Raw genomic sequence first — 26,961 nt, 5'->3', positions numbered from 1 at the left:
AGAAAAAAGGGTATTTTGACCTCCAACTGTACTCTACTTATTGGGAGCCTCTTGGAAAACACAGTACCTGGCAATAGATAACTCCATGCCTGGGCAATTTATCCTAAGGAGCAAACCCTTAGGAACAAGAAACACTCTTAAAGATGCATGAAGATGTTCACCGTCATATTAATTATAATAACGAAAAACTGCCAACAGCCCAAATATCCACCACTAGATAACAAGTCACAAGTCAAATGATAAATCCACATGACAGACTTTCATGTAATGGTAAAAAGGATATTTATAAAAACTGTGTAATAGCACAGGAAAATGTTTTTGAAGTCATGTCAGAGCAAAGGTAAATGTAGAATGAAACCCAAAATTCTTATTACTCCCTTACTGCCCTGATGGCTGACTTCCTCTCGATTTTTTTCCCACTACTCTCCAGTAATCCCTGCCTTCATTCCATTTCTTGAGGAAGATAAGCTTCCTTACTCGCTGTTTTCTGACTAGCTCCATCTTATTTGTGTTTCTACTTAAATGCCAACTCCTCCAGGAAGATGCACCTGACCACCCCACCTAACGCTACCCACCCCACATCTTATATCATCTTATTTTACACTGAGCACTTCCCACCATAGATGTTTCTGTTCACTTATCTCTCCACCCAGCAAAACGTAAGTCCCGTGAGTACAAGGACTTGTCTGTCTGGTTCCCTACTACATCCCGACGTTTACAGAAGTGCTTGACATACACAGCAGGTGCTCGACAAATGTTCGTTGGAATGAAAAATAAAGCCTTAAAGTAACATAATATAAACTTTTAAAACATAAAAATTGTATACAGAAGGAATGCTGGTAGGCAACGTCAATTATAATGGTATAATAATTTTTAACGTGAAGAAGTCCACACAAAAGCATATGGGCCATGGTGCCAGACAATGTAAGTGGGAGAGAGACAGAACTGAGAGAGGGGGGCCCCTGCTCGTGATCCCCCTTCAATCAGAGCAGTGCTACTCGTTCTGTGCCTTCTACAGAGGGCATCCCACCCATTTTTTCTTTTCTTTTTTTTTTAATTTTTTTTCAACGTTTATTTATTATTGAGAGACAGAGACAGAGCATGAGCATGGGAGGGGCAGAGAGAGGAGGAGACACAGAATCTGAAGCAGGCTCCAGGCTCTGAGCTGTTAGCACAGAGCCCAACATGGGGCTGGAACTCACAAACCACAAGATCATGATCAGAGCCAAAGTCAGACACTTAACCGATTGAGCCACCCAGGCGCCCCCCAACCCATTTTTTTCTTACAAGAAAGGGCTTTGTGGTTTAAAGATGTTTGGAAACAGTACATTAATTCTTCATGAATGTGAACATACTATTTTAGATGTTGGGACAAAAAGAAAGATTAATTCATTGGATAGAAACCACATAAAGAGAACTAATCATGAAGGGGAAATTTGGAAGAAAAAAGAGATTTAGGCCCAAGAAACTCTACATACGTTCCTAAAAATCAAGGCATGGTGGAGATCTAGTAATTACTAGAAAACAAAGTAAAACAAAACAAAAAACAAAGAAGCTAAATCCTATTCACACGTAGTCCAAACTGAAAGCTTTCCAATGTGTAAGATACTTGCAAGTAAAATGTATTGTTCAAAAACTCAGCTTGTCATACCTGGCCGGAGTCTCCAGTACAATATTCAGTAATATCACACCCATTCACAGCATCCCGACATTCATACCCTCGTGGCTGAAACTGCAAATAAAAATTCAGTATTAGGAGCTAGTATTAAATTACTATTTCAAATAGTATTGTTTTATTCACCAACGATCATAACCATCACCAAACTCTTTTTATGAAATTGCAAGTCCAGGTACCACTCTCTGTAGTAAAATGAATCATTAACCCAAGCCATTCAATTTTAGATTTCAAAACCCACGGTCTCAAGAGTATTACTTCTGGAAAACAAAGTGACGGCAATTATGTGAAGAAGATACAGTTGTGTGGTTGAGGACAAAAGAGCAAATCACTAAAATACAAACATTTAAGATCTCTGTGAATATTGATATCCACACTCAGTCTACACTGATTATACCTATGAGCTTGGATGTTAATCTTGCTGTAGCTAAATGTACACAATCAAATTTCAGTGAATTCATATGAACTCCTTTCAGTGACACCAATCACATTGAGAGGGTGGGTAAAAGATGAAGGGAAGAGACCATCGATGTCAAGCAATTTGTAATCTGGTGGGGAACATAAGACAATCAAGCTAGAATGTCCTAAAATGCCATCATACCTTGGTAGTGAATAAAATTATAAAATCATGTAAATTTATGGTTTTAAGTAATATTAGAGGTTTGGTAAATGAGAAAAAGGAATGTTTAAAAAGTGACTTTTCAAAAGCTCACTGGAGGTCCTAAGATGGAAGTTAACTGTGTCCACACACACATAAGCTGCATATATACACATATGAACATTCCTTATCTAGCTTTCTTGCCTTTATAAGGAATTTCAAAAACCAAACATAAAAATGTAAGCACTAGGTTTTATGTTCATTGTCCAAAATAAATTAGGGTAAGTTTTAAAGAAAAAGGTTAAGTCCTATTATTATTATTATTATTATTATTATAGGAACTATTATTAAAAAGACCACAGGAATTGTCCCTTTTCTATTCAACCATTTAATGTGGCTTTCATCCGCATTCAGGGCAACTCTCAATGTTTATTTGGAAGGAGTATATGTATATTTTCTTAAGGAGGTATTGAAGGGTAGGATAGTTGACAGTGAATCATAGTAAAGGTAGATGTTTTGACCCCCAGGTTTTAGGTAGATTTATTGATTGTACAAAACTGTGAGGCACATATCAATCAACAGATTTGTAGCAAGTTCTAAAAATGCTGTATGTACACACTGAGATATTTAGCTAATATGTCCATGAAAAGGAAGACAAAATTGTCAGGTAACTCACAAGACATGAGGTATTGTTACAGCAGGGCCCGTCGCTGCAGTGAGCCCCATTGGAGAGAGAGCATTTCTTACAGCAAAATCCATAGCATTCCTAGAGGAAACACTTCACGTGAGTAAGCGAGGAAGCTTACAGGCTGGTCATTCAACCCTGTCTCCACCTGTGTACTCCACGTGGGGAGACTTATACAATAGCAAGCAAATACTTTAGGAAGTAATCACTTTAAACAATGATAAGAGTCCTTCCTGCCTTATTTTTCATCAAAGGGTGATCTTCTGTGAAAAGGCTTGTCTACCAACAAGTAAGCTCATCTCTTAGCAGGCACCTCACCGTTGGTTAGCTCTAACACATTCTTAAGATTCTATCTAGTTATTTTTTTAAGATTTTTTTTAAGTAATCTCTACACCGAACATGGAGCTAACGTTCACTACCCTGAGATCAAGGGTCACGTGCCCCACCGTCTGAGGCAGCCAGGTGCCCCAGACTCTATCTAGTTTTATAAAGACAAAAATAACACACACCATGCTTCATGATTTGGTAAAATTTGAGTGGGATGAATATGAGCTATGGATTTTTAAGAGGGAGGAGATTTGATTAGAAGAACCCATTTGGTTTTTTTTGTTTTGTTTTTCTTTTTGTTTTTGTTTTCAAACGGGGCCATAAGGACATGATTAATTCTAACCTGTCTGAGCTGGGATTAAGCATTAATAGATGAGAAAGACCACTGAGAAGGCCAGTATAGGCTTCTCACTAATGCTATTCTTGTTTGCTCTGGGTAAGAACTGTGCTGAAGACAGAAAAGATCTCTTATACCTACCACATGTAAACCACAGTCACATTCTTCTCCAGCCTCCACATATCCATTTCCACATTCTGTGGGCTCAAATAGCTGAAAGAGATTAGGAAGAGAAAGGAAACACGTTTTAATTTATCACAGAAAGTCAACACACCAATTGGGCCGTATAATCGGCTATCATGTGATATTCTTCTGTGATTTGTTGTGATGGCACCTATAAATGATGTCTGTGTGGGAAACACTGTTCACTTATTAACAACACTTCTAAAAAACATATTCCAAATGGGGTAATATTTCTTGGAGGATTCTCTGGAGATGGGCCCCAGAGATGACCTCTACCATGAGAATTACTTGTTAATGGAAATAAGCTGTCAAAAAGAATAGATCACTTATCATATTTGCTAATGGAGCTAAAATGCATTGCTAAGGCTCACAGATATCTAATTTTGTGACTTATCTCAAGTCGGCTGAGAAAACATAAAATTGTCAAAAAGATAAAAATGTTTCAGCCACAGCCAAATGTGATATACACAATCAAGGAAATTCAAATAAGCTTAGAAAAAGTGCTGCCCATAATTCTCATTGAAAAGAAATCTGTACTGTCCAGAGCATATTACATAAATGTGCAGACATATGCATGGCTCTATAGAAATTCCTCAATCATTTCTGGAGCTACGGAAGAGTCAAATTTCTAGAATGACTCACACTGCTAGTGCTATAACTTGCTTGCCAGATAAACTGTATTGCAACCAATGATAGAGGCAGTTGATTATTTACAAGAAACATTTCTATTTTCCTTCAGCTGGGACCAGATCTCCCTGGGCACGTCCATCACACTTGGATGGAGACTGGAACAGCACATCCCAATCCAAATGCTCAAAGCCATGAGCATGAGAGGGCAAAAGAGACTCCTTCGCCAGTAGCAGTACCCGCCCCCAAAGAAGGGCTGCCTTCCACTGGGTCCACCTGACAAAGACCCAATTCTCCTTCCACTTGCAGGAAGGGAAAACTCTTATCAGAAACAAGAAAGGTTTCCAGGGTACTTGGGTGGAGTCAGACTCCCCTATGGGAAAGTCCACTGAGTGAAATCAGCAGTCCTAATCTCCATGGGATTTTTATCAGGAGGCAGGAGAAAATGGAAACGGAAAGCTCAGATTGGAACATGGCTAGCACTTTCTATCAGGCCCCGCATGGAATCAACTACTAGACTTCATTCTTGGACCCTGCTTCCATCCTGTGACAGGCTACTATCACAAACTGAGTGGAAAACATGGCCAGTGGGAAGAGTCCCATAGCACAGAAAACAGACACACAGATAATGCGAAAATAACATGGAAACCACGCATGCATACATTCACTCACTAAAAGCACTTAGAAAAAAAGAGTCAGTTCCTTCATGCATACATATAAACAGTTCTACTGGAATCCATGGGGGCTTAAAAAAATCCTTCTAGGACACCTGAGTGGCTCAGTTGGTTAAGCATTTATTCTTGGCTTTGGCTCAGGTCATGATCTCACAGTTCATGAGATGCAGCCGCACACATAGAGTTCCACGCTGATGGCACGGTGCCTGCTTGGCATTCTCTCATGAGTGCGCCCCCTCTCTCAAAATATAAATAAATAAATAACTCATAAATAAATAAATAAATAAATAACTCATAAATAAATAAATGAATAAATAAATAAATAATTCCGCCATGTAGCTTAAAAAAATAAATCTGTATTTACTAATTTTTAATTTTTTTATGTTTACTTTTGAGAGATGAGAGAGAGACAGAGACAGAGCATGAGCAGGGGAGGGGCAGAGAGACAGGGAGACACAGAATCTGAAGCACGCTCCAGGCTCTGAGCTGTCAGCACAGAGCCCAACGCAGGGTTCAAACTCATGAACCGTGAGATCACGACCTGAGCCAAAGTCAGACGCTCAACCGACTGAGCCACCCAGGTGCCCCTGTATTTACTAATTTTTAAAATTGAAGATGTATAGTCATTTTTATTTAGTTTCCAAGTTATTGGAATAATTTTCTTTCTACTCACAGGCAATTTCAGAAACCTAGTAGTGGATCCTTTAACACACTCTAGAAACTTTAGAACTCAGTGTTGTTCCCTCAAGCATGCTACTTATAATTAGCTGGCGAGACACAAGGCAGGTAAAATTAGTCACATACATTGCAATTCATAAAGCCAGCAGCTCACATTAATTCATTAATACTCATTTCCCCCATTTTAAACACTTTGAAATTCTCAGATTTCCTGTATTGAGATCAATGTCATGAAAGGCAGGCAGCCGAATTACATGATGCAAGGTCACTTTAAAATTCCTGTTTCTTTTTTTGCAGCCTTACTGAGACTTCATATAGGTGTCAGACATCAAACTACTATCCTCTGACTACAGGAGTATCACTTACTTATGAGGATAGTAGTAAATTAGTCTGTCAACTATCCACATTAGTCACTGATTTTTATTTTTTTAAGGCTAACATGATTTCACTGCTCTCTCAATTCATAGAGCATTAAATCTTCTTGTATAGCAAATGGGTTATATTTGGCTTATGAAGTAGTATTGTCAAAAGCAATATGAAATGTGCAATGTTAGAATTTCTATACCATCTGCGAATTAGCAGCAATCCTATCTCTTTGCTTGTTGAAAAATTCATTTCCAAAAATGCTACGATAGGTCCATAATCTCTTATCCAAAAGCTTTGTAGGCAGTGAGTTTGAAAGTCTGGCTTTGCTAGATTTTAGAAAAGTATGATGCAATTACCATGTTCTATATAAAAGCCCTGAGGGGCCTCATGCATACCCTAAAATCAAAAACATTTCTATTTCTGCAGTAAGACTTATGAATATTTACACTATGGGAGATAATAAAGGTTTTCAGTCCAAGACAAGTTTTACTGCCTTGACATGTTCTATGAAAACTCATAAAAAACACTTCCAATTTTCTGAGCTTTTTGAATTAAGGAATTATGGATAAGGATTGTGACACTGTGTATATGAATTTGATGAAGTGCCATTTGACAACATGGACCTTCCCACACAGAGGGACTACAGAATAAATACTAAATACACATATGTATTTATGAGATCCGTAAATACCTCGAGCCATTTTTTGGCTGGCTCATATTAGTAATGCTTCCTGTCTAGGAGAATAGACCACTCAAAAAAAAAAAAAAAAAAAGCCCTAGAGAGAATGCCAAAGGAAAATAGAATTTTTGTCAGAGAAATGGGTTAAACCAATATATCTTTCTTTGTTGTTTTTTTGTTTTTATTTTTTTAACGCTTATTTATTTTTGAGAGAGAGACAGAGAGTGAGCAGGGGAGGGGCAGAGAGAGAGGGAGCCACAGAATCTGAAGTAGGCTCCAGGCTCAGAGCTGTCAGCACAGAACCCGGTGCAGGGCTCGAACCCACGAACCGTGACATCATGACGTGAGCCTCAATCGGACGCTTAACCGACTGAGACAGTCAGGCATCCCTAAAGCAATATATCTTAATCTAATCCACAATCTCTTAGCAGCAGGATGAAAAACCCTAATATGAAAATTTCAAAAATATTTTAATTGAAGGATGTTTGTTTGGAGGGGAGGGTGGGAGGGGTACAGCCAGCATTGAAAAATCAGAGATTCAGAGCGGGGAAACTATGGTTTTATCATTCATTTAAACAGGACTAGTTCTTCAAGATGATAATGGCTTCTATAAATATTAATCTGATCGACAGAAAGAAAACCTGTTTTCCAAGACAAGTATCTGACGTTTGGCAGTATTCCACTGTAAAAAGATAAGTCTTTCTGCATCTAGTTTTATTAAGCTACTCTTCAACATTTCACAAGCAGTAAAACGCAAGAATGGCTTTTAAGTCTTTTCCCACAAATAAGAGATTTGCGAGTAGATCTGAGGTGTATATGATTTCAAAGGCTGTTGCTTTCCTAAGTGTTATGCACATTAAATGAACTTCTTAGAAGCAAAAACAAAATTGGACAAATGATTACACTTTCTGAGTTACTAACCTTTGTCGGCCTGTTGAAAAGACAGGCTCCTCCCCCTCTCTGTAAAAAGTCTCTATATTCCAAAATGCTGCACTTTGAGAACTTCCGGGAGTGGGACACCCTGAGAAAATAAAGAATCAATTATGTAAATAATTTACCAAAAGCAGTCATCAAAGAAGAAAATTAAAACCCTTGAACTAGAACAAAATGTTCACTCTGGATCTAGATGCTTCCACACAAATGTTGACAAGGCATTTATGTTCCAATTGCCAAATAAGTATGTGTGGTAGAGTTTACAAAAATAGAAATTCAAAGAAAACCACAGATTGGGAGGCAGGTTACAACCTCCTCAGCAGCCAAGCTCTTCTGTGCCTTGGCTTAGAAGAGGTTTAGAAAGCTCATCACAAAACTTCTCCACCTAGGCTGTATTTTTAAATGTGGTCGTTTTTATTTGCTCTGTCTCAGTAAAGGCAAGCACTTTTTTGCCTCTGTCCCGAATAAAAGACACAAGGGAACCTGTCAGATTCTACTTTGGAGGAAGGAATTGTGACCGTTAATTTATTAAAGATTATATAATGCAGGCTTCAGGAACACAATTGAGGCAAACAAGGAAACCCTAAAGAGAAGTATTATACTATACACACACACACACACACACACACACACACACACACACACACATGGATATCTGTATATATGTTTTTGGCACATAGGGTAAGCTCCTTCTGAATTAGAATTAGGTAATAAATAGCTCCTTATGCTCAACTTCAAAAACTATTTGGTGATATTAATGATTTAGCAGGAATATAAGCCTGTGTGATGAAATTAATCAAATTACTATCTCTAGGTCAGTGCATAGGAAAATATTATACATATGGTCATGGTTAAATGGAATCATACACGCTGATTCCTCGGGCATATTTGTCACAGTACTTGATTTGAGAGTGACAGGCCGCTTATTCCGAGATGTAATCCAACAGTTTTTTTGTAACCTGGTGCATGAGGGTAGTATATGGAAGTAGGAAAAACCTACCATTGTTGACAGGGATCTTTTAAAGAGGCTTGGCATTTCCTCTAAAAGTCTGATAAGACTGCATTTTCAAATCAGGAAATAAATTGGCATACATACACATATTTAAATACACACACACACACACACACACACACACACACACACACACTAAGTAGTTTTTTTTATATTCTAAGGGTGGTCAGTCCAAAAATTCATTTAGAAATTGGGAGTTCAGAAGGCAGAAGGCAGCTCCCTTTAGAAGCAATATTATCAATAGTGTTACCTTCCTAGAGTAGTCCTTGAAAATGCTGTTTAACCCATAATGTTACTAAATTGTGGTGCAATAGTAAGGGGAGCATGAAGGCTAACGGTTTCACGTTTAAACTACATTTCTAGAAACCTATGTCCTAAAGCAGCAGGCGGAGTTTTGACTCTCTCTGCAAACCCTCACACTCACACTCGTCTTTTCCCCATGAGCAGGACTCCCGGGGAAGAGTAAGGAAGGGACTCTGCATGAGTAGGTCAGGGCCTCTGGCCACTGGGGCTCCTCGGGATGGGAGTAGGAGCAGAAATGGGTGATGTGTTGAACAGATATCTGGCATGGGCAGAAGGAACAAGAGAGACAAAACGGGTGAGAAAACCTCTTCCAGCTAGAAGGGGTGGGCTCTAGCTTAGATGGCCATGGGCCAGTGGCTCCCGTGGGTGCAGGGGCTGGGGCAATGTTTCCAGGCTTTGGTTCACAGCTGCAACGGCAACTAGAAAGGGGTTCTAGTTCCCAGAGTGTCCTCACAAGAAGAGATAGGTGAGAAAATGTTCAAATTTCTATCAATAGGAGATACCTAATTTAGACACAATAAAGTATCTTAAGAACCAAAAAAGCTATATTGATTATATAAGCAATATAGTGTAATTTTTACTATGGCAAACATGTCTATTGGAGAGTTCCTTAAAATATAAATTGATAAATTGATTTTCATTGACTGCTTCAGGCAGACAACCAGCTTTTATTCTAAGTGCACTAAAAAATTAATGCCTCTGCTAAACTTAGAAGCATTTAATAATGTGCTTCCTTTAAAGGTCAATAGAAAGAAACAGCAGTTATTACTATATTTTATTATCAACAAATTTAAGCAAAAAATTAAAATATAAGGCAAATTAGTCCTTCCATTTTTAAAATATAAGATAATTAACTATTGAATTTATACTGAGTATTGAACCTAAGAGACCAGTACTTGGGAGACTGTGTATCTAATCATAAACAGCAATTTCAGTGAAAGGCATATTTCAAATGCATATATAATGAAATTTTACCCTGTTTCTTCCATGATGCAGCCACCCCAGGACTCTGTGCAGTCACATTCTAGTCCGATGAAATAATAAGCAAGAAAAAAAAAGAGAGAAACAACAAAAGTCACATCTTTACTTTGCACTGCAGCTCTTGAGATAATTCTCATCACCAATTTCATGTCCTAAAGATACAGAACGTGAGGTCTCTCCAAACAAAACCTATTTCTTTTAAAACAATACTTCTTTATCCTTTCCAGGAGTATAGGTTGCTCCCTAAGACAACAGCTGCTAAGGAATAAAACTGTGCCTCTCTTCGTGTTTGTAACTCAGAGAACTCAATTAATGTTTAGGGAAAAGTAGCCTGGTCTGGAAATGAAAAGCCTGAGTTCTGGTCCAAACTCCACCTGATGAGGAAAACGGGGAATAACCTCTCTGCCTATCTCCCAGAGTGGGTCGCGGGCTCATGCAAGATGAGCGCCTATATGTGCTCTGTGAGCTGGAAGGCTCGCTTGCACAGATATAACGAGTCATCACTGAAGCTCCGCCAACAGAGCACACGGAGGTTCCAGGAGAGAATTCCATTTGCTCGAGTCAAGGTGAGGTTGGGCCGGAACTTGAAGAACACTACGCTAAAAGGTTTAGGAAAAGAGAGCATTCTAAAATAAAAGTGTAAATAGTCATTTAAATTAAACAATAGTCATAAACTCAACATGGATGTCAGACACTGCCATACTGATACAGTAATGGGCTGTTCTTTTATTTTTCCTATTCTTTTTTCTATCATAAACACAGATGTGTTTACAGAAAGACTCCAGATGGGATTTTTTCAAAAATCGAAGTTCAGAACTAATGAACTATCTACCTAAACAAATAATTCACAAAGGAATAAAACATGTTAGGAAGGAACTACTCCAGGCATCAGTAATGAACCCCTACTTCTCACCGCAGACCCTCACCCAACTCTGTAACAGGTCTCTGCTGACCCCAGCGCTGGCCTCTTCACAGCCCCAGCCTTCTCAAACAAGGCCATATACCTGGCCCTACTCTTTCAGATTTTAAAGCCATCTATCCCGCTGATGGAACCCCAAATACTTCCTTTGATGTGTACTGTGTGTTTCCTTGGGAAAGCAAATACTCTGAGCAAGATATTAATAAATGAAAGTTTATGGATATTTGCAAAGTGCCACCAGACTTAATACACCCACAAAGTGATGACTTAATACGTCCAAAAAGGAAATTGAGAAGCCTGTGGATATGTATTTTGTTTCAAGTTCCCATAACATGTGCATTAATGACAATTATTTGAGAGTCGTCAAAAAAGTATAAAATTGGGGTGCGTGGGTGGCTTAGTTGGTTAAGCATCTGACTTCAGCTCAGGTCATGATCTCATGGCCCATGGGTTGGAGCCCTGAATCGGGCCCTGTGCTGACAGCTCAGAGCCTGGACCCTGCTTCGGATTCTGTGTCTCCCTCTCTCTCTGCCCCTGATTGTGCTCTAGCTCTCTCTCTCTCTCTCTCAGAAGTAAACAAACATTAAAAAAATATTTTTTTTTTAAAGTATAAAATGTAGAATAATGTGAACGTAGATTGTTGTCCTTTTCTTCTTTGGGGAAGTGAGGTGGGCAAGGAGACCTTTACTTCAAGCGTCTGATAGTTTAACAGAGGGGAGCAGACTTCCACTTAAGAGAATAATTTGAGTGAATACCTCGGTCCTTTTATCCACAAGGTCGCATTATTATTTTTGTGAGCCTTAGGCACTTTGGCCTCGTGCCACCAAAGTGTATTAGAAATTGTATTTTGCTACTTTGTTGGTTTAAAGACTAATATAATCCAGGTTGGATTTCATTCTGATTTTTAAAGAAATTCAAATTTTTCATGGACTCCTAAAACCATTGTGGGCCTTGGATATTTTGCTACCAGAAGCTCAGTCCTGTCTTTCCATCTTCCTCTCTTCTGATTAGTGAAGAGAGTGACACCAGCCGTCACTGGCTGCACTTTCCCACTTGATGGGATCTGGGGCCCTGTGTGGACTCCCTCCTGGCACTGCCTGCCCACTAGAGTGTTATCATCTGCCACCCATTCCCAGGCTTAAAGGGCCCTAGGGCAGAGCTGCCTGGAGGGGAGGCTTCTTCTTGAACTCTTCTGATGGGACCATGTGAGTGAGTTCAGTTGGAGGTAGGTAGGTGGGGAATTTTAATTAGAGTTGGCGCTGCTTTCTTATAGTAGATCTAAGCTATTCCTTGATCCAAATGTACTATTATTAACTCCCTGATGGAGTCTCACTGGCATCCAGTTTCTATACTCCGCTGCTTAGAACCCAGAGAGTGAGTACTCATTGACCTCACCCCCAACATTCTGCAGTGTGAGAAAGACCTGATCCCACTCTGAGAAAGTGAGTATGATTTTATGAATTTTAAAGGAGAGATATCTACAACCCAAACGGATTAAAAATTACCTTAAGTCGCTCATTTGATCATCTTTTTTAAGAGGAAGGAAGTAGACTACAATTAAACTATAATGACTTAGGAATGAACAATATTTATTTATTGACCGGACATGCATTATATAGACAGAATGGCACATGAAAGTGAGTAAGAAGGTCAATGTACATACTTGGCTTTCTGCTAGAAGGTTCCCATTGGATTCCAAGGTTTTGAGCCAGGCTCTGCGATAATACTTGTGCCACTGCCATTGGAAGACCATACTGTTTTTCAGAGTTGAAAGTGTGTGGGAAACATTTGAGAGAGTGCACAAAGCTAGTTATTATTTCTTAATCATCACCACATATCATCTCAGTTCCCTAAGCAGAGCCTCACAGCATCAAAAGACGGCATACGTTCCTCAGCACCTCTTCCTTGCAACTGGGCCCAAGAAGCAGAACGCCTCTCTTCCTATGTGGCATCTCTCAGAACTTGATGCTCTCACATGGAAACATAAGATACAATTCGTAAAAGGCTGTGCCCCAATCCAACTCATTCCAAACCAAGAATAAATTCAACTTACTAAAAATATGTCGAGAGAAAGGCCTTGACAGAATGATGGCTCAGAGAGGCCTCAGAGAGGCCTCTACTGAATGATGGCTACTGGCTACAACTTGTTCTAATATATCCTGGCATTTATCAGGGTTTAGCTATAGTTGGTTCAGCCTTTTTGAGTGCTGTCACCAACTGTTGTAAGAATTTCCTTTATATAAATGAAGGTACTGGAATCCAAACAATGAGATGAAGGAAACATTTGTTTCAATGAATTCTATAGATAGACAGGTAGAAGGCATAAAAATGAAAATTTTACATAGGGAGAAACCAAAGATACTGATTAAATATAATCACACATTCTTTGATTTAAATGTGCAGGAGAGCATTATAGCTTACATCTGCAGGAGAGCATTATAGCTTAAAGTTATCAGGAAAGGATTAATAAGTTTATAAAAATTTATCCATAGAGTTGAAAAAAATATCTGGATCAATCGTTGGCATGCATTTGCCTGATAAATATGAAATACTATCATTATGAAATGAAGCAATACCTCTTTTTTAACACCAAAGACCACTTTGGGTTCTATTTACTAATATAAATCACTTATACCTTATTCCCGGTGTCACTGTCATTTTAAACAAGCCCAAGAGGGATGTAAACTAGGCCACAGGGAAGAAAGAGATCAGATGCAAAGATAAAGCTCTACTTTAAGAAAATTGATCAAATTTACCTCATTCACGCCAACGCCCCTTGTGCGAGAACAGACACCTCCAAAGTAACTCAGGCTGCTTCTCTTATAGTGGAATGTCACACGCCTACAGAAAAAGAAAGGGCAATCAGGAAGCCAATGTGGTGGCCATCATATATGGGACCATCATGTCCCAAAACATGTCTACTCACTCTACACTGAATACCCCAAATTCAACTTCCCTCAGGAAATCAAAAACTACATTCTAAATACCTTTAGATTCATGTTATGTTAAGCAATCTCCGTAGAACAAACATTAACTGAGCACCTACGAAGCACTGGCTGATTATTACAAATTTATAAATTATTAGAAGTTGCTGGGGGCGCCTGGGTGGCTCAGTCGGCTGAGCCTCCGACTTCAGCTCAGGTCATGATCTCACGGTTCATGAGTTCCAGCCCCATGTCGGGCTATGTGCTGACAGCTCAGAGACTGGAGCCTGCTTCGGATTCTGTGTCTCCCTCTCTCTCTGACCCTCCCCCGTTCATGCTCAATCTGTCTCTGTCTCAAAAATAAACAAACATTAAAAAAAATTTAAAAAAAAGAAGTTGCTGATTATGGACTGAGAGAAATGAGTAAAGAGCTAAGGTGAGAGGCAAGGAAGGAGGAATTTGGTTGGTCTTAGAGGATGGTCTGAAAACAGCTTTGTAATGAGTGGACAAGGAAACCACTTATTATATTAAAAGAAAGTATGGCAATCCTTTTCCTTAAGGATAAAATCTCAATTTTATTCAATGGTTCACCTCAAAAGACTATATTTCCTGGTCTCTCTTGCTGCTAGGTGTGGCTATGACAAAGGGCTAGCAAATGATTTACTGGTAAAAATTGATATGTGCAAGCTTTCAGGAAATCCACTTTAATGGAGCTAACTCAGCTGGAAGGAGTGCTCTCTTGCACTCTTCCCTCCCTGTACTCCTGGTGCCCGTAATAAAGGCTGGTCCACCAGCAGCCACCTTGAATCATGAGTTCACCTGCAAGATGTAAAGTGTGAAAGTAAGATCATGCTCTAAAGGTAAATCTTATGACCATGGAACCACCTTCCCAGCACCAGAAGGCTTACCTCCCTGGTACGTATATAACCAGAGAAAGGAATCAATTCAGGATCCATACACTTATGTATAACTTAGGTGGTCCAATAAAGGGATCAAGATAAATGTCAACCCAAAGACCACAGGTACATACGAGATAAGGTGCACAGCATCAGCATGCTGTTTAATGCGCTGCCGGTATTTGGAGAACTCATGGAGCATCTGCACAGGGTTGGTGGTGATCTCAATATGATCCTTCTCAGTCCAGGTCTCTACAGCCACCAGGACAACCCTGGTATTAAGCTGCTCCTTGTAAATCTGAGGGTATACAACAGGACAGGTGCAGGAGGAAAACACTGGGTCAAACATGCACAATCAGTGATTCAGAGTCAGTGGAAGGACAGGAGGGGAGGTAAGAGGAGAACATGAGGTCACAATTAGCTCATCATAAAGAATCTTCTTTCCTTTCTCATTTCCAAGAGCAAAAATTAAAAAAAGAAATCACAATCACACAATTCAGCCTCTCTCCTACTAGACTATTTCAATCCCAAATGAGCACATTTAGTGGCCAGGCATCCTACTGGGGGATGGACAGTAGGGATGTCAAGATTCGAAAGTCTGGACATAAATTCTAAACAGGGTGGAGTAAAATCACCCTTCCAAACCTCACAGGAGGTGACACGTAGGAGCCTGACATACTGGCTCCGGGTAAGCGCAGTGTGACCAGCGAGTCCTGCAGGATTGGAATAGTCTGGTAAATCCTTGGACAAGCACCAGCAACATGGCTGGCTTGCCCTTGGAGGCCTTGTGACATGACACCTAGAATAACAGCCAGCGGGAGTCGTGGATCTGGGCCACAACAGGGAAAAGCAGATGCGTATCACCCACCTCACCCTCGCCACGGGGTGGCATCATTCACAACATTTAAATTGTATCTTTCGGCTCTCTTTCTCCAGTTCCGGCCCAGTAGCTAAACAATTCACACAATTAAGCGACTTCAAAGACTGCTGTCACTTTGTCCTATTTTCAAGCTAATTAAGAAAATAATGGATGTCTTTGAACCCACCAAAGAAAGAAAATATCATCGTGCCTGACTCAACCCGAAGCTAAAATGATTTTACGACGAGCAAGTTAGAGCTGGTCAGCTTATAGGAGAGCCCAAAACAAAAACTGCACTTTGCAAGATGTGATTCCATTCAATCATGGTAGAATGACCAACACAAAGATGCTACCAAGTCAACAACTTTGGCAGCGAAAAAGGTGTGCCCGATACTCTCTTTTCCATATTAACTTATAGTTTTTGTCTGAGAAGGCGGCTGACAAGAGCTGAAATTACGGAAAATTAATTACCCACGTGTAAACTGGCTTTCAGAATTTCAGTCCTAACTCTGTATGACCCACTATGCTCATCCACCCGTATTATGCCTTTACCTAGCTGTCCCTGTAGGTGTCATATGTTATGAGTATTTACAACATTGAAGGTTCGGGGACTGTTTCAAAGGCAGAAAAGGAGGCAGTTCTTTGGAGAAAACAAGTATCATTTAGATAGTTGGCAACTCATAAAAAGTCTTCTTTTGCCAGGTAAGAGGGGCATATAATAAATATCAGATAAAAATATATTTAACTGAACAAAAGAGCACTTTACATTAGAACACAAAGCAGTATGCTATATTTAGCCAATGGCTATGGCAAATAGAACCAGTTATTGGAACACAGCAAATAATATTCACATCTATGGAATTCTAGCTAAAGCAGGAACAAGGAAGAAAACCTTAACCATTATTCTCTGTAACTTACAAAATGAGAGGGAAAAAATATTGATATGAACGATTTTATACAGTTAGAAGTCTTTGTAAGAAGATACAGATTTTACTGTTTCGAATTAGTTTCATTTGGGGACTGCACTTAATGCTGTCATCTAGGAATAAAATCTGAAGCATTCACTACTAAGAAAGTAAATGTTAGTTAAAACAAAACAAAATAAAACTGTATTTCCTATATTCTCCAAACATACTCCACCTCAATCTACTAGCTCTCTTGCCATATATTTAAGACAATAAGCTCAACTGGTTATTATCATCAAAGTCTCATTTGGCAAGTATAATTTATACTCTTTTGGTAGTTTATTTTCTCTTGTGTTTTTGTCCTTCATAGGCTTGGTGACAAACAGGTCTGGACATCACTTATAAGCAGCACTAATGCATCTCTGGGATACTGAGAATGACTCAGCAGCCCTCCTAGCTCTGAGGACGCTACTCTTTGTGAAGTTTCCACCCTATAACTTCTTAGCCAGATGAGCTTAAGGATGGCATTTTTACTTTTGCCCAAGAAAGAATTCAAATAACAAGTAAACAGGTAGAAATATAAACCATTCCATCTTGGAAAAATAGGTTCAAGAAAAGCAGGATACTTACAGAATCCACAAGGTTGACCACAGACTTTGCAAAGTTATTGGTGTGTGCGTGAGAAGAGCGATACTTCTTATACTGGGGGGGGAAAGGATAAACCAGTCACTGCTAAATCATAATTTCATGGTAAATTTCAAAATACAGTAAAAGCAGAAATCTCACAGCAATAGTACAAATGGGGATCAAAAATACACAGTTCAGCTTGTGCCATGTTGGATATGGTGGTGTTCTATTTTATTTCTCTGTTAAGCAGCAACACTCTATCTAAAACACCTTACCAGTTCCAGGTAAGGAGAGCGCCTGTAGAAATCTGTGCGAACAGAAAACAAACTGAGGGTGGATGGGGGGAGTGGGGGGTGGGTAGGAGGAGGGGAGAGGGAAAATGGGTGATGGGCACCGAGGAGGGCACTTGTTGGGATGAGCACTGGGTGTTGTATGTAAGCCAATTTGACAGTAAATTATATTACAAATAGTAATAATAAAAAAATACTTTAATTAAAAAAAAAAGAAACCTGTGTGAGAGGCTTTACACCTGAGAAGTAAGTTGTTAATTCAGTCTTAATGTCTACAAATGCAACCTTTTTGTTTTCACTGAAAGCACCTTTACCAGTTTACAAAGAGCTTAGCCAAGAAATTTAGGCCCAATACGACACCCTTCTCACTTTAAACTCCAGACCATACACACACCAAGAAAATTTCCTCGGCAGCATTTTAGATACTGCCCATGATACGGAATGCATTCTTTCATACATTTCAGTATATTCTTTCAGAAGAATGCCTCCTCCACAGGAAGCTTTCAAGAATGTTTATGGTTATTTATGATTATTTGAGAAAATAAACAAAAGTCAATTAACAGAATAATTCCACAACAACATCTGGAGGGCTACAGTTTTAGCAAATACTGCGCAGCAGGTCTTTGAGAGGGCATTGGAAAACTGACATCTACGCAGGGGGATCACGCCCTCTACCGAGGAGAAAGGAAAACAGACTCAAAACTACTGAATCAGATTTGCACCATAAATCTTAAAATCTGTCTTTAATCACAATTACTAAAATAACATGTCTTTCACAACTATTAAAAATGTTTCTATGTTGGAAACCCATGATATTCTTTTTTTCTTCTCCTTTGCCCACTTTTCACACTATAAATTTGTCAGTCTCCCTTCATTTAATTCTCTCTACCTGTGGTACTATGTTTTTTTTAAACAAAGAATCTAGGTCTTCATGCTTAGATACTCGATATTTATTTTTTATCATATTTTATATATGACAACCCATGAAAAATGTGCCATAAATTAGTACCGTCCTATTGGTTTGGTAGCATTCGTTAATTTATAACCATTTACATTTATAACACTTGCCATAGTGTGAATGTTTGTATTCCCCCGAATTCATATGTTGAAATCCTAATTCCCAAAATGATGGTCTGAGGAGGCGGGGCTTGTGGGAGATGCTTTGGTCATGAGGTGGAATCCTAATAAGTGGGAGTAGTGCCTCATAAAGGAAGCTCCAGAGAGCTCCCTTGCCCCTTCTACTAGAAGAAATGGGGACAGAGTAAGGTGCTGGCTATGAAGCGGGAAGCAGGCCCTCACCAGAACACAACCATGCTGGCACCACAGTCTTGGGCTCCTTGGCCCCTGGAACAGTGAGAAATTAATTTCTGTTATTCATAAGCCACCCAGGCTGCGGTATTTTGTTACGCCAACCTGAATGGACTTGGACTCAGAACAGACTCAGACTCTATGTTACTGCTGCCACTGTGCATTCCAATCTGACCCGAACTATCTTTATGTGTTCTTTACTGGTAGTGAACATCAATCTGTGCATATAACTGGGCCATAAAACATCGTATTGATTGAAAAAACTTAAGGTACTTTAACAGGGTTTTCAAACCTAGCATAAAGAAGCTGCTGTAAATAGTTAAGGATTTTAAGTTGTCCAGCAAATTCCACAGACTAAAAAATGTCAAAGACATTTTTTAAGCTAAAAGCAAAAGTCTCAACACTAAGTCCCTTTGGGGTGATGAAAATGTTAAAAAGTCTCAACGTGAAGAAGCACAAAAAAGAAAGGAAAGATATTAGCTGACACCTATTCTAAGGCACCTATTACAACTCACTTTATTTTCTTCTGAACATTAATTTGTCCATTTTGTAGACTTCTTTTTATAATATAATTATCTGGAAAAATACGACATGCAAGTTAAAAAATTTAACAAAATGAGGTCTTTTTTGGAAGTCTATCAAAATGTGATGTTTTTCACTTATTTCATGTTTGTAATTTCCACGTCTCTATTTTCCTTTTTAGAAAGCCCACTCTGCCCACTGTGGGGTAAATGAATTAGAGAGGGTCCAGCATGCAAGGAGAGGGACCTGCCGGGAAACTACTGCAATGGTCCAGGTAAGAGGTAAGGAAGGCTGGGTATCTGGACAGAGAAGTAAGTGGACACGCTCTGAAGGCAGGGGTCCCACGACTTGCTGATGTATATGATGTGGGAGGTGAGGAAAGAAGAAAATAAAAGATGACTGCTACGTTTTGAACTTGGATAGCTGGGGGAATAGTGGTGCCATTTAAAATAATGAGAAAGACTAGGAGAAGAGAAGATTAGGACTAAGGAATCAAGAGTTGTGATTCAGAAACGTTGGAGATGAGCCTATTCAGTACTGAAGTAGGCATGCAAGTAGACAGTGGATACATAAGGATGGATCCATGAGGCTAGAGGCATAAAGTAGAGAGGGTCAAGTTTAAAGTCATGATACTAGTTAAAGGTTGAGACTGGAAGTGGGCACTCTGGGGGAGTTCTAGAAAGAAAAGAAAGCCCAAAACCAAGTTAGGGGTATTCGCAAAATGCTAGAGGCCAGGTACACAAGACTAAGAAGAAATAACTAGGGAGGTGGGGGGGGGCTGTTGTGTCACAGAAGCTGAGAGATGAAGAAAATGTTTCAAATGGGAGAGCGTGCTGAGCCGCGTCCAAGGCTGCTGAGAGAGCATAAATGATGACAGCTAGTAGCACCCACTGGATTTGTTCACCTGCAGTGCCATTTACCCGAGCCGCTAGGATTTACCAGGACCAGTAAGTGTTTCTGCTACAACAAATATATGCGCCTCACAATTCTATGAGGTGGCGTTTACTAGCCCCATTTTAGAAATATGAGGTTCAGAGAGGACAAAGAACTTATCCAAGGTCACACAGATGGAATTCAATGCCTACTCTGGGTTCAGACAGGAGCTAAAACTTCTCTGTTAACAATTCTTATAAAATAGTTTATGTATATTCCCGATAAATCATGATTATTGATGAGAACTCATAATTGGTTAGGTGCCCATAAATACGGTGGTTTTTAAATAGGGTTTAAACTGAAGTTTAAATCGAAAAAAAAGTCTGAGTTATAACACACCTGCACTCTTTGACTTATACATAAGGACACAGCAAAAATGTAAGCAAGACATTTTCTTGTGCACTTTAAAATATTTCAACCAACTGTCTATTAGAGTAAGGTTTTTCATATTTATATTTAGCCCAAGTGGCTCAAAGAAACGTTTGCAGACCCTTATCAAAGCTATAATTGGCTCACAAATTAGGTTCCACCAGACAGCTACTAAGATGCTTTCTACAAAATTGAGGGATTTTTCTTTTCTAATTGAAAGCCACTGAAAACATGATGCTTATTCAAAGTAAGGTGTCTGCATTTTTTCAGGAAGCCAATATTAGGTTACTCTGAATTAAAGAGGTGAGCTTGAATGTGAATGTAGGCAAAATGTTTCTAGTCCCTGAATGAATGAGAATTTTGCATACAAAGAAACTGTAAAATCTCCATTTATGATAAAACTTACTTTCACATTTTGTGATCACTGAAAATAATTTACATTTAAAGTGCCAAATTTACTTTCCTTCCTGAACAATTACAACGTTTAAGAAATTTGCTTTTTGAAAAAATTAAAATTAAAGCTTGATTTTCAACCCAAGGATGACGGTTATCAAAACAACTGTGCTGCTTCATCTAGCACAGATTGTATGATGAGTAATTCCAGGGATGATCATTCTAAAACCCAAGAGCAAATATTCAGATATTAAAAAAATAGATGGTAATTATTCTACTTCAGTTTTACTTTCAAAACATGAATTTCGTACTCTGATCCATGTTCTGAATTACTACTTCTTTGTGTCAATCAAATTCAACAACTACTTAAAAACTTTTTTTTTTCATTTCCTACTGTGCATTGCCTCCAAATTTAACACTGCAAATTACGGTTCTTTTCTTCTAGCTTCAAAGATAAATGAACATATCATGCCTAGTTCTCACTCAATTTTAATTATAATAAAATAATTATCAAGGTTTACCATTAACAAATTTGGTAGCGGAAACAAGTTAACTTTATCACAGAATATATGGTATAATGTGCAGAAAATCTCTATTTATGAAAATGGTATTTTAATGGGAGGGTGCTACTGTATCATTCATAAGACAAAGACAAGATTATTCACATGCTTCCATTTAAAAGGATTAAAAAATAAATTCAAAGCATATAAATTTAAAATTTTTTTTCTATTTATACAGTTACTGCTATCTACTCTTTGATTTATAGCTTTATGTACCTTCCCAATAGAGTATGGTGGACCAGGAAATGTGGAATTACAAAAGTAATCGGTTGGAGAACTGTTCTATTAATTCTCAGCTATATGCGAATGTACTTTGTGAATTTAAAGGCATTGCATGTAGCTTAATTATTGCTTCCACTACTTTAAAAGTATTTATATAATGGGTATTAGAAAAAGCTTAAGTGTCTAAAGCCCTAATTTCACAACATACCACAGTGCTAAGGACTGAGAAGTAGCTAGATAAAAACTCATTGGGCCAATCAACAAAAATAGTTCAGGTGAAAAATTATCTTGGGGTTTCAAGAAAATTAATGTCCTTCTGAAACTCCTTTTTTAGCTTTCATTAGCTAAAATGGCTGTCTACACATTTGGTTTTCCTTCCCACCAGAAAAGACCTCTCCTAAATTGTATGTAATTCTGATAAATTCTGCTGCTTCTAACATATAGCAAGCAATATATAAAAAAGCTACTGGTAAATAAAATAAATCTGCATATAAAATGAAGAGGTATTCCACTGAATAATATTTAACATAATTGAACTAGTACTTGCAACTTAATGGAAAATGTCTGCTAAAGTAGAGACTCAAAAGTTTAAAAATAAATTAAAAGTCACCACATTTTTAAATATACGGTTTTTTCAAGGCCTTTTTTGAGTAGCCTCTACTAATTAGAATTTCATGTTGTCATTTTACCCTATAGTCTGCTAATCTAATTTGGTCTCCTCAAAATAAAACAAGGACTTGGGGTGCCTAGGTGGCTCAGTCAGTTAAGCATCTGACTTCAGCTCAGGTCATGATCTCACAGTTCGTGCGTTTGAGCCCCACATCAGGCTCTGTGCTGACAACAGAGCCTGAAGCCTGCTTAGGATTCTGTGTCTCCTCCCTCTATCTCTCTGTCCTTCCCCCACTAGTACCCTGTCTCTCTCTGTCTTTCAAAAATAAATAAATGTTAAAAAAACTTTTTTTAAAAAAGGACTTAATGATACATGTGAGGCAATCTGAATTTTTGCTGCAATCCTTTACAGGTTTTTTACCCATACCTGACTTTCAGGTGTTTCTTACAGATTCTCATCTTTCCAGAATGTAACTGAGTTTTCATAAAAGCAAGTACTCTTTGTTTTAGTTTATATAATTTTTTAACTAAGTTATGTAATTACAACAAAAATTACGACTGGCCTACCCAGTCTGGGAAGTGTGGCCATGGGGTTCTGGAGCCCCCTCCCAACAGTTCACGAGAGCCAACTGGATGCAACTTTTTCCAGCTCTTCATTTAGTGACCTCACTTGGGTAGCTTGAAATCAGCTACGATGGGAGTATTTACACCACCAATATCAGCAAACATTATAAATCAAGGTATTTTTTTTTCCAGAGAGTTGGGTGTTAAACACTTACCAGCATACCCCAAGTGTTGGTTAGACTCTTTAGAAAGCTGTAGGCTTCAGCCAACCCATTTTATAAGGGACATGATTAAGCAAAATAAGGTTAAGAAAGTTTCTACTCTATTTTCAAGAAGGGCTAAAGGAGGCAATAATCATTTTTCATGTCTCTTAAGTGTTACTGAGGTGACACGCTAACTTACATTTTACTCTGACATAAGTAACACAATATTATTCATCTTTCTAAAATCTAAAGAAGATAAATCATCAAAGATAGTCTCTTTGGATATGCCTTTTTTTTTTTTTTAACGTTTATTTATCTCTGAGACAGAGAGAGAGACAGACCATGAACGGGGGAGGAGCAGAGAGAGAGGGAGACACAGAATCGGAAGCAGGCTCCAGGCTCTGAGCCATCAGCCCAGAGCCCGACGCGGGGCTCGAACTCATGGACCGTGAGATCGCGAGATCATGACCTGAGCTGAAGTCGGTTGCCCAACTGACTGAGCCACCCAGGCGCCCCATGGATATGCCTTTATTATACATGTTTATCTCCTATAACTATTTTTGCCACAGGCCATAATAATTACTAAGAAAAAAATGTTAGCAGAACAAAGACACGTGATAAAATTAAAAACGTAGTGGCCAAATAGATGATGAAAAGTAGAGGATAAAAATTTTAAATGAAGATGTGTAAAAGACATCAAACAGACAGTTAAACTCATTAATTATAATCACTAAATAAAAGGAAAGTTCAGAGTTGTGAAAATTCTATAAAACCCACTGTTTCCAAACACCATGAAATAAATCAAGCCATTCAATAGTTCCAAAGAAATAAAACATCTAAATATATTGGCCTTAGTAAGTAACAAATAATTTTTAAATATAAAGTGAAATGTACTCTTTCTTAAGCAAGCTACCAGGTTTAAAACTCACTAATTCCTTATATTCTTACCGTTTTGTGATCATTAACAATCATAAGTTCCAAATATTTCATTTCTTCAAACACACCACGAGATGGCTGTGGAAAATAAACATATATGGTCAGAGTGGTCAGATATATCTCTGATGCTAACTCTGAACTTGGAGATTGACTCTGAATTTCCAAAGAACCCCGTCCTGCTAACTTTATAAACACCCTGGAGGAAACTTGGTGAGGAGATCAAAGAAAGTGACTGTAAAGTGTGGGCAAACATTCAAGTATTCAGAGAAGAATTGTATTTAATTATCATTAAGATACTCATCAAAGAACAGCCCATGTTATTTTTATATGATTTTCATATGTAAAAATATTCTAGAGAAAAATGCACAGTATAATTCTGCTAAAATAAGTAATCTCAATTTTTTTGGCATTAAACTGTGACCAAAAAAAGATTCATATCTACTTCAAACTTCAAAGAAAATCTACTTAAAATTCATTTAATAAGAATAGCACAGCACACATGGAACAGCTATCAATATAGTTAAGAGAAGGGCAGCCTGGCTGGCTCAGTCAGCTAAGCGTCTGACTCGGTTTAGGCTCAGGTCATGATCCATTGGTGTGTGGGTTCAGGCCCCGTGTCGGGCTCCGTGCTGATGGCGTGGGGCCTGCTTGGGATTCTCTCTCTCCCTTTTCCTCCACCCCTCCCCCACTTGCATGCATGTGCTCTTTCAAAATAAGTAAACAAAAAAAATTAAAATATATACATATAGTCAAAAGATGCATTAACTCAATGGAGTGAAATTATAATAACGTATTACATTTTAACCACACAACTTCCTAAAGGAACAAACATTGACAATTACTATTTTCCAAGTTCTTCTAAATTTTGATTATTACTAGATAATTTTAAAAGCAAGTGCTAAGCATTTTAGCCATCATTTGGACTTTCTTTTTTCATAACTGGGAAATCAATAATGATGACTCTTTTTTCTTTATGTATAAGGTCATTCGTCAGTTTACATTTGATAAGGGTGGACTATCATGAAATATCAGTAGCCTATATAAAACTTATTATTACCAACCACATCTTCAAGAGTAAGGAAAACAACAAGAAAAAAGTCTCTAAGTAAAAAAACAAAAATTGTATCCACAATCACCATAATATGAAGAAAGGCTCATAAAAGAGAGGACGATTTAACCTGTAACTAAGTTTCTGATGGCTGGTGGTCTAATTTTTTCACAAAAAAATACATTCAGCAAAACATTATCTAAAATGTGCAATTTTCAGTATAATTACTCATTAAGTTATCTCGTAAATTACCATGTAATCTATATGCTGTGGAATTAATTCTCGGTTACATAGCATTCACCATGTAATTACGAAACAGTCCCCATCATTACAGCTTTCTAATCTATTATGAAAAAGACTAGGAACATAATTTCAATGACAAAGCCCCTATACATTTATCAATACATGGGAGCTATATGATTGTTGTTGATTATAATTACATGATTCTTATTTAGTAACTGTCATGATACTAATGATCAAATAGATCCTTAGAAAAACACATCCAGCTTCAAATTCTGGTGTAGCAGAACTTTTAATTTGAAAGAAATACAAATAAGCATAATTAGCCAACATTTCAAAATCTAATGCTTCCCCTTACACTTTTTGTTTATCAAAATGTTTCAAATTTGTTATATAAGCCATGTGAGAAAAAGTCTGCTGTACTTTTAATAGAAAAAAACACACTGTAAGTTTTGTAAGAACATGCTTTGAAAAGGAAGCTAATACAATACGCTCCATCAGTGTTCATAGGACACTGGAATCCATTTATATCACTAATGGAAAAGGCTGATATGCCCATAAGACTCAAATCACAGGAGGAGTTTGGTTTGTTGTTTTTGTTTGTAAGAGGAAGTTGCCCAAATTTAAACTGCTTTAGGTACACTGAGATACTATGTGATTTTGGGCACACAATTTAACTGAGTGAAGCGGCCCTGATCGTGATTCAATGCCACACTCACATTCACTGCTCTCTTTCTTCTCCTTTTCAACCACTGCAATTCAGATAAAAAGGGCCACTGGTCACTGCTTTCCATACCTGTGTAAAAGAAAAAAGAATACCAAAATTTACACTTGACTACAGTTCAATGGGAGTATGTTTTTAAAATATTATGTAAAGCTACCAAAACTAAAGCAGGAAGAAATAAAAGCTTTGAAAACACCCACTACCAGCAATGAAATTGAATCAGAAATCAAAAAATTCCTCAAAAATAAAAGTCCAGGAGCAGACGGCTTCACAGATGAATTCTAACATTTAAAGAAGAGTTAATACCTACTCTTCTTAAACTATTTCAAGAAATAGAAAAGGACGGTAAACTTCCAAATTCATTCTATGAGGCCAGTATCACCCTGATACCAAAACTAGATAAAGACACCGCAAAAAAAGAGAACTACAGGCCAATATCCCTGATGAACCGAAATATTAGCAGACTGAATCTGACAATAGATTTTAAAAAATCATACACCACATTCAAGTGAGATTTCTTTCTGGGATGCCAGTGCTGTTCAATATCCACAAAACAATCAACATGATACATTACATCAATAAGAGAAAGAGTAAAAACCATATGATCATTTCAACAGGTGTAGAAAAAGCATTTGACAAACTACAACATCTATTCATGATAAAAATCCTTTGCAAAGTAGGTCTAGAAGGAACATACCTCAACATAATAAAGGCCATAAATGAAAAACCCACAGCCAACATCATAATCAATGATGGAAAACAGAGCCTTTCCCCTAAGGTCAGGAACAAGACAAGGACCTCCACTCTCACCACTTTTATTTAACATAGTACTGGAAGTCCTAGCCACAGCAA

At 38.1% G+C, this 26,961-nt stretch overlaps 1 protein-coding gene across 16 annotated transcripts in view; it reads right to left on the bottom strand.

The window, feature by feature from the left end:
• The window catches only part of ADAM23 (ADAM metallopeptidase domain 23), a 317,233-nt gene that overhangs the window by 63,641 nt on the left and 226,631 nt on the right, over nucleotides 1-26,961 (bottom strand). For all 16 annotated transcript variants that reach the window (XM_042949899.1, XM_042949900.1, XM_042949905.1 and 13 more), the window contains 11 exons: nucleotides 26,105-26,181; nucleotides 24,110-24,175; nucleotides 17,192-17,263; nucleotides 14,932-15,095; nucleotides 13,734-13,818; nucleotides 12,641-12,731; nucleotides 10,053-10,101; nucleotides 7,751-7,850; nucleotides 3,764-3,835; nucleotides 2,950-3,039; nucleotides 1,652-1,732 (listed from right to left, as the gene is read on the bottom strand). In XM_042949899.1, the coding sequence (XP_042805833.1) occupies nucleotides 1,652-1,732; nucleotides 2,950-3,039; nucleotides 3,764-3,835; nucleotides 7,751-7,850; nucleotides 10,053-10,101; nucleotides 12,641-12,731; nucleotides 13,734-13,818; nucleotides 14,932-15,095; nucleotides 17,192-17,263; nucleotides 24,110-24,175; nucleotides 26,105-26,181 (947 nt within the window). The remainder of the gene's footprint in view (nucleotides 1-1,651; nucleotides 1,733-2,949; nucleotides 3,040-3,763; nucleotides 3,836-7,750; nucleotides 7,851-10,052; nucleotides 10,102-12,640; nucleotides 12,732-13,733; nucleotides 13,819-14,931; nucleotides 15,096-17,191; nucleotides 17,264-24,109; nucleotides 24,176-26,104; nucleotides 26,182-26,961) is intronic.

Source organism: Panthera leo, chromosome C1 (assembly GCF_018350215.1).
Source record: "Panthera leo isolate Ple1 chromosome C1, P.leo_Ple1_pat1.1, whole genome shotgun sequence".
In the NCBI taxonomy this organism is placed as follows: domain Eukaryota; kingdom Metazoa; phylum Chordata; class Mammalia; order Carnivora; family Felidae; genus Panthera; species Panthera leo.
The sequence above is the reverse complement of the archived record's forward strand: the minus strand, read 5'-3'. Positions and strand labels throughout refer to the sequence as shown.